This window comes from Asterias amurensis, chromosome 12 (assembly GCF_032118995.1).
Source record: "Asterias amurensis chromosome 12, ASM3211899v1".
In the NCBI taxonomy this organism is placed as follows: Eukaryota; Metazoa; Echinodermata; class Asteroidea; order Forcipulatida; family Asteriidae; genus Asterias; species Asterias amurensis.
The window spans coordinates 18,226,182-18,234,528 of NC_092659.1; the positions used below are offsets into that span (position 1 = coordinate 18,226,182).

The 8,347-nt window shown below is 41.7% G+C and overlaps 1 protein-coding gene across 1 annotated transcript; it reads left to right on the top strand.

Annotated features, from left to right (window-relative positions):
* Positions 1-1,503: 1,503 nt before the first annotated feature.
* On the top strand, positions 1,504-7,594 carry LOC139945077 (uncharacterized). Its single transcript, XM_071942330.1, has 7 exons — positions 1,504-1,734; positions 2,197-2,296; positions 2,980-3,150; positions 3,335-3,613; positions 4,274-4,474; positions 5,098-5,367; positions 6,524-7,594. Exons 1-7 carry the CDS (start codon positions 1,697-1,699, stop codon positions 6,689-6,691), a joined length of 1,227 nt encoding a protein of 408 aa, XP_071798431.1. The 5' UTR covers positions 1,504-1,696; the 3' UTR covers positions 6,692-7,594.
* The last annotated feature ends 753 nt before the right edge of the window (positions 7,595-8,347 follow it).

The window sequence follows — 8,347 nt, forward strand, 5'->3', positions numbered from 1 at the left end:
AGGATAGCCTGCACATCTGATGGCACACTTCAAGGCTCGTGAATAACGCCTTAGGTCAATCCCCGTCCATCTTCACCTTTCACCTAGACTCGCATGCAGACGACCGAAAGTGCACCTGTCAAACGTCACCTCGGACCAATCAAAAATATAAAAAGCTTACGTCACTGCACGTTTATCCAATGAAATAATTGTATCCGATGAAATGACTGGTTCTGAAAACCAAGTACATCCATGCGGCTAAAGACATGGGACAAGTCTAGGATTAGGGCAGATGTTGGCTGATAATGGGTGAGTTCGATTATCTTCCCCATGTCGACCCCGGTCTGCCACGGTGCGTTCGAATAGCTTTGACGTCATTCCAGGGGCTCACCGGGTCAGCCCCAGTGCCCTGCTAGTGGAACGGGTCACCTGAGGCTGACGTCACCACGAGAGTGCGAGTGTGATCGTTCGATTAGCTCTGTCAGGGGCGGCTCACCCGAATGAGCACCGCGGGGTCGACACGGGGCACCTAATCGAACACACCCAATGTTTACACACATACGCCGCATTCCCTTTCACCGTGACACGAGTACGATTGTATATATTTCTACCTCCATCGGTTATAGACCTTTATCACGGTGTGGCCACCTTGATTTAACTTCAATTCCAACTCATTGTACCCAAACTGAGGCTGGACGAAATAATAGTCTGGTGCCATGTTTGCATTCACTACTGTTACGGAAACAGGGGACATGACCAAGATGGTGACAGCGTGATATTAATTATAAGGTCGATAGAGTGCACCCCACTTAATAAACTCCCATAGCATTCAGTGCAAAGAAAATACACGAAAAAATACTGTTTACATTAAATGGAAAATTATGCATTGACTCTTGAACTTTAATCCTTCCCTAACCTAATATAATGGGAAGTCACTGGGCCTGTCGAGTTAGTCACCATCCAAGTCAAAACACCCCTTCACTAGTGTTATTTCCCAAAATGTCCTTGAAACTCTGTACACCAAATCAGCAAATATAACCATTTTTTTGTAGGGCCTATGTCATCTTAAATACATAAAGTTTGAAGTAAAAAAAAAGCAAGGTTTTAAGATTATATATTGTGATAAACAAAGCAAACTATAAGGTCGGGCAATTATTCAAGTAGTGTCCAGTTGTTGAGCACCTATAGTTAATTTTGTTGGGCAGGGGTGATGGGTCTCCCTTGGTATGTGTGCTGGCTGCGACCTCTTTATCATAATAATTGAGGAGTCTTATAGCCTGAATCTGACGTCACACTTCGATGCTCGTGAATAACGCCGGAGAGAGGCTCCATACACTAACACTGTGTGAATACTGCATACAGACGCCCTTAAGCAGGATTTCCATTGTACCAAATGAAATCATGCCATCTGTAGCAAGAACGTTGGACGACGCAAGTGCATAAAGAGAAAAGGACACACCCCTTCTCTATCATAATACACGTACTGGTATCTTGATGCAGTGGGGTTGAAGCGGGGCGCTTGCATAAATCGTTTTGACGATGCTATTCGTGATAACAGGTTCTGTAAAGCCCAATTGCTGTTTTTGAGGGAAAAGAGCGCCCTAGTGGCCAAGCTTGTTGAACATACAGGTGCCCTGGTGGACATTGGTGCTTGTGAGCGGACCTGAATATCGACAGAAGCATAACCCTATGCTGCACGTCCGAGTGGCCACCAACTATGAAGACTACTACAGCCTTTTGGACGATTTGTAAAAGGTAAACTTTATTTTGATTTGCTTGGTTTTATTTTGTGGAGAAACTCGAGTATATTACTATTGTTTAGTCTATCTAACTTATTTCTGTGTAGGCATATATTATTTTTCGGCAGCTTTTTTATACATCGACCTTCACGCTGACCTCTGTTCTTGACGTATTTATTCGGGTGTTTATGGGGTTTTCGTGGGTGGGATTTTGTTTAAAGGCACAGGACACTATTGGTAATATATTTGTTACAGACCAGTATTCTGACTAGGTGTAGATAAATAACAAACCTGTGAAAATTTTGACTCAATTGGTCGTCGAAGCTGCGACTTATTAATGGAAGATGGAATAACAACTTTGTCTTTGCCTAAGACGTTCAAGTGCACTTCTTTTATTATTATTGTTATAGACAATAAAACTTCCTGCTTATAAAATTCTAAATGCATTTTCATTGTGTTTCTTTTCTCATTCTAACAGCTTCATCTCCACATACAAAAACTTGATTCTTGGAGCCTTTTTCACGAATAAAGTAACCAGCGCTCGGCACCTAGACTTCACCATTGTCCGATATTCCCAGGTATTAAAAGGCTTACGATAAAGGCACAGGACACTATTGGTTATTACTCAAAATAACAATCAGCATAAAAACTTACTTGATAAAAAGCAACGGAGAGCAGTTAATAGTATACAACATTTTGAGAAACGGCTCCCTACGAAGTATAGTTTTTGCGAAAGAGGTAATGTCTCACTCAAACAATTAAAGGAACACATTGCCTTGGATCGGTCGAGTTGGTCTTTGAAAAGCGTTTGTAACCGTTTTTTATAAAATGCATATGGGTAGAAAGATGTTGTAAAAGTAGAAAACAATGATCCACACAAACATGCTTCGAAATTGCGTGGTTTTCCTTTTACCTCGTCGACTAACACGTTGGCCATTTATGGGGGTCAAAATTTTGACTTCCATAAATGGCCGACCATGTTAGTTCGCACAGTAGAAGGAAAACCACGCAATTTCGAGGCAAACTTGTGTGGATCATTGTATTCTACTTTTAAAACATCTTTCCAACCATATGCATTATATAAAAAACGGTTACGAACGCTTTTGTTTTGACCAACTCGTCCGATCCAAGGCAACGTGTCCCTTTAAAAGAGTTCAGCTGAAGGCTTTTACTATGCATCTGAAAGTTCACAAAGTAATGCAACACATGTGTTTTTCCTTTTATGATTCTCATGCAACTTCAATGACCATTCTCCGTGTAGTTGTGGGAAGATGGCCGAACTCTCCGCCGAGGACTCGGCGTTCAAGACGGCGAGGTGGTCCTGTCGATTGCCGCTGCTGGCGATAACGCCATAGGTTTACTCTTGGACAACCCGAGTAAGGTTGTTGCAGTGGATATATCACCCGCCCAGATAGCTCTCGTCTCGCTGAAGGTTGGTTCAAAATAATTAGGAATTAATGCCACAATACATAAATTGATATCCCTCCATAGTATGTGCGCCATATTCTAAACTTAGTGTGAGAAACTCTGTTACTGCTGCATTTTCCAGAGGTCATTTAAGTATGCACTATTAATTTCCATAATAAAATCCATAAAATGTTTACCTTTATTTTCAGATTCACGCTATCAAGCATCTACCATACGAAGAATTCACTCAGCTTCTGGGATTCCAACTTGATGACGTCATGAGTTCGTCGACATCCGGTTTGTTGACCCGAGGTCAGATATACAGTAAATTGCGGCCATTCCTACCGGATGATACCAGGGAATTCTGGGATGCCAGGGCGGCCTTCATAGACTCGGGCGTGATGCATTGTGGGAAGATTGAGACGTTTTTTGATTTGTTTCGAACATGTGTGAGTGCATTTGTCCACTCCAAGGAAACAATTTCAAAGGTAATGGTGAATTCCATGTGTTCGTCGGCACTAAAGGCACTGGGCACTATTGAAAATTACTCAAAATATTCGTTGGCATAAAAACTTTAAGAGGTAACGAGCAACGGAGAGCTAATGGGAGACTTTGAGACGCTAGGTGGCAGCAGACTAACCAGGTAAATTTCCATTGTTTACGTTATTCTGAGCGTGCGCACATGACCGAGAACAACGGATTTTACGTGGTAAGTCTGCTGCCACCAAGCGTCCCAAAAGTCTCCCATTCAAAAACATTGTGAGAAACGGCTCTCTCTGAACGTAGTTTTTGAGAAAGAGATATTTTCCCACTTAAATAGTAAAATACTTCAGCTGAAGCATTTTAGTATGCATCCCTGAAAGCACACAAAGTAATTGTTTTTCTTTCATTATTCTCTTGCAACTTTAATGACCAATGTGACCCAGGTTTTTGTATGCATTTGTTGGGATACCAAGGGAGAATACTGGTATTATGACAATTTTATTACCAAACGTGTGCAGTGCCTTTAAATGCACTTATAAAAAATAATCCTTATTGGAATTTTCATTATTAACTTCACTACTTTACTTTACTACGAATATTATGCTTCACTAGTCTACCTTTCACCTTTTATTAAAAACCTAATGTCTAGTTTGTTTGTTTTGTAGTTGCTTGGAATCCCCAAAGTGAAGGACCAGCGAAGTTTCTTTATAAATGTTTGGGACACCGCGTTGTGGCGATTTATTCACCGTTTGGTCTTCTCTCGAATGATGTTGGGTCGGGCTCGAGACCCGTCTCTGGTAGACCACACCACGGTCAAAGACGTGTCAGAGTTTCTCCTTGAAAAGCATGCAACAAGTTTGCAGGAGGTGAGACTTCCCCTTTAAGTTCAGGGCTGGTACTTTACGATGCCCCCTATTCTGAAAGGCTCCGGTAGAAAATGACATTTTCTCATAGGGTGCCCTCTATACCTGGGAAAATGTCTTGGTGCCCCCCTGCCCTTCCAGAAACGGTGCAGGGCTGGAAGTTGAATAGTCCAAAAAAGCATTTTAGACCTTAAATGACACTTAACACCTTTGGTAATTTTGTCAAAAACCAGTATTCTCACTTGGGAATTGGTGCATCCCAACATGGATAAAACAACACATCTGTGAAATTGTGTAATGCGTTTTGTTTACTATACCAATAGAATGGCTTAGCCTAGGTCCAAGGGAATTATGTCCGCCGAAGATTCTGTCCGCCTCATGGGAAATTAACATGGGCTGTAAAAGGATGATTCAAAAGAGGGCGCTATCAGAAGCAGTGTGTACACAGTTTGCCATAATATGGGTGGACGGAAATTTAGAAACTCCTGCACAGCCAAATCTATTATCTCTCTCTGATACAAAACTCTGGCTAGTAGGTTACAACAATCTGGAACTCATTGAAACTTTCGAAAGTTAACATTTATGTGTATGTTTTCCTCTTCTTCGTGTCCACTCTGACCCTACAGGTGCCCATAACTGACAACTTCTTCGAAGAATATATACTGACAGGACAAATCACAGGGAAAAACGGCCTCCCCGACTACCTGAAGAGAGAGAACTACGCCCTCTTGCGACAGCGGGTTGACCGAATACAGTTACTGCATGCCGATTTATTTGTGTATCTGGATGAAGTCGCAGATTGCAGTGATCTGCGTTTTGACGCGTTCAATCTATCTGATCTGTTTGAGTGGTTTCCTTTAGACGTAGCAGAAAACTTGTACAAGTCTTTGATTCGAGTAAGTTCTTTACATGATGTACAGCGCCCTCAAGGGTTATTATTAATTTGACGCTTGCTTCTTGCAATCGGCGTCCTACAGGACATAGTAATGCCCTTTTCGAATCCATTCCCTTTCGGCTCAGGATTCGGCTCAAGCCGCGGCTGTCGTGACAATAATTCCGCGTGCTTTGCGTACGCGCTCCTTGCTGCGGACGGAGCCTGAAGATGAATTCAATTCAAAGCCGTGGTTTCGAAAAAGGCAAACAATTTAGCTGCACGTTTTGAATGTCGGTTACACCGGTGTCAGATGCAATTGTGTCCGCCATGCAATACTGTCCGCTCCGGACACTTTTGCATAATATGCGCGGGTGTCCGGGGCTATGCAAAAACCGTCCGGTGGACATGTACGTGATTGTACACTGCATGTACTGAACCAGCGTGTAATTATGCAGCATGAATTTTCACGTATTCTACTTTATGATTGCGAACACATTGTACCACGGCGAACATTTCCCATGTCTTTCATGACATGCACATAGTAGCTTGTAAACAAATGGAGAACGCGTTTAATTTACTGCAAGGACGGTTTTGCGCGGGCGGACACAACTGCATATGCAAATGTGTCCGGGCGGACACAATAGCATTATGCAGCAGCGTCCGGGCGGACACGATTGCTTATGCAAAACCGTCCGGCGGACAATATTGCATATGCAATAATGTTCTCCGGATAGTGCATCTAGAGGATACAATTACATGCGACACCGACACTGTTCATGCGCTGATTCTCACATTCATTGGAATAACCAGCTGCGCTCTCTCTCCCCCACCCCGTCGCTCAGAAACCTTCTTTCCACAAAATAAACTAAAAAGCACCCAAAAACGAGAAGCAGACAAACAAACAAGCAAACTGAATCATAAAATAATGTTTCAGCCCCATGCAATGAAATACTTTGTGCATGGGACTCAGACGGCCGCAGTTACCATTTTAACTCACTGTTCTTGGAAATGACTGTGAGCAATCTCAGAAACACATACTACCTGGTGCGTCTGCTCAGTGCTGCACATAGCGTTCAAAAGTTCCCACCCTCTAATTACGCCACTGCACATTGTTCGGTGCGTCTAAGGTTTGTATTCAAACTTGAGCTTTTCTTAATCAATTTTTTTTTGTCATACAGGTGTCGAACCCGGGAGCCAGACTCGCATACTGGACTTTCTTGAACTGTAGACATCGCCTGGACTCGCTGGCCGATCGTCTTGTGCCACAAATGGACCTCAGTCGAGATCTTTACAAGGCAGATCGTACCTGGTTTTACAGTGACTTCGTGGTTGAGAAAGTTCAATAAGATTTTCTTTTGTTTTGTACCCAACCTCTAAACTACAGGGGCTGATTTCACAAAGCAATAAAGCTCACCGCAAGACAATTAATTTCATCATTATTAACGGAGTGATTTGTGTTATGACATCACTACTTAGCAACTATACTTGCAGTTCAGATTAATCTTAGTTCTTTGGCTAATCTTAGTTCTATAATTATAGGGTGTGATAAGTGCTTTATAACCAGTAGTGTTATTACTCTTAGTAGGCATCTAATAATGATATACAAAGCCTTTCTTCTATGGCGTAATCTACCCCCAGTTGTTGATTGGCTTCCATCTTATTTCTCGTGAAGTCTGTTTCAAATCAAAACTATTGGAATTGTGAGCTTGCTCAGAAACACCACAGATTTACCTAGTAAGTCTGCTGCCACCTAGCGTTCAAAAGATTCCCATTGTCCAGTTACGCCACTGCACGTTTGTGTCCAAGGTAGGCACTTCGCTCGCCCCCAGCGCCTTGCTTTAACCAAAGGCGCTGGGATGGGCAAACGCATCATGCAACGCTCATTGGTTTAATAATGCGCAGGCCCATCATGCATCACACTCACACTGCAACATATTTCTATACACTACATACGTGACGTACTTCCTGAACAAGAATCTGTTCAAGCGATTTGCCCATCTCAGCGGTCCTGGATAGACTGGCCGCTGGGGCCGAGCGAAGGTAGGCCCATCTTCAAAACAGTTTGACCCGTGCACGAGTTTGTTTCCTTCACGCGTGAAAACTCATAGGGACCGGGCACAACAAAAATAAATAATGTTTGAATACGCACAAGATTTGCACGTCTTTATACCTGGGCCCATTTCATAGAGCTGCTTAAAGGCAATGTCTACCTTGGTTGTTGGAACCGTAGGATTGTTTTAATCCTATAAACAAATTAAAAATGTAGTTAGTAATATAAGAAAACTAACCTGTGAATTTTTTAATTCCAAAAAGGTGTTCGCCCTTTTTTCTTCTTTTTGTTCTTTTTCTTTTTCTTTATAGATAAAGTGTTTTCTATTTTTAATAATAACAGGCTTTATAAGTAACTTGCCATAGTTGCATGGCCCAAATACGTTACTCTTCAAAATATGTTGTGGGCATACAAAGATGATCAGTTTGTTACAATGAGCGAGTATGTATGAGTTGTACTTGTTTGGAAAATTTAATTTAGATTTCATTGCCAAACTAACTCGTTTTTATTGCCAACTCCCTTTCTTAAAATGATAGCATTACAACGGTTAAGAATAGATAGAATTTAGTGAAATGTACCAATCATTATATATGTCCAATAAAACACTTTTAACTTATTTTCTCAGTTTCGTTCTCTCGCATATCTTGGTCTTCTAACTTTCACAACTTTTAAACCAATAAAGATCAGAAGGAATGAATTAATGATCTTTTGTAGCCGGGGAGTATTCAACGGGCCCCAGTGATATAAAAAATAAAAGTGTGCAGAGGATTAAAGTTCAAGAGTCAATGAATACTTTTTTCCTTTACTGTAAAAAGATTTGAGATTCCTAAGTATGTTTATTATTGAATTTTTGTTAGCATTATTTTGCACAGGTGCACCCTTCATCAGCAGCCTGCATAACCTTTGAAGGGCGCCCTCCAGCAAAAGTGAACCCTGACGTACTGTGTGATAA

Bases quoted from the DNA above. Each gene is read 5' to 3' on its own strand.
- LOC139945077 (XM_071942330.1), top strand. From the start codon at position 1,697: ATGAAGACTACTACAGCCTTTTGGACGATTTGTAAAAG. The intron at 1,735-2,196 runs GTAAACTTTATT...TCATTCTAACAG, and splicing joins TTTTGGACGATTTGTAAAAG to CTTCATCTCCACATACAAAA. The intron at 3,151-3,334 runs GTTGGTTCAAAA...CTTTATTTTCAG, and splicing joins TAGCTCTCGTCTCGCTGAAG to ATTCACGCTATCAAGCATCT.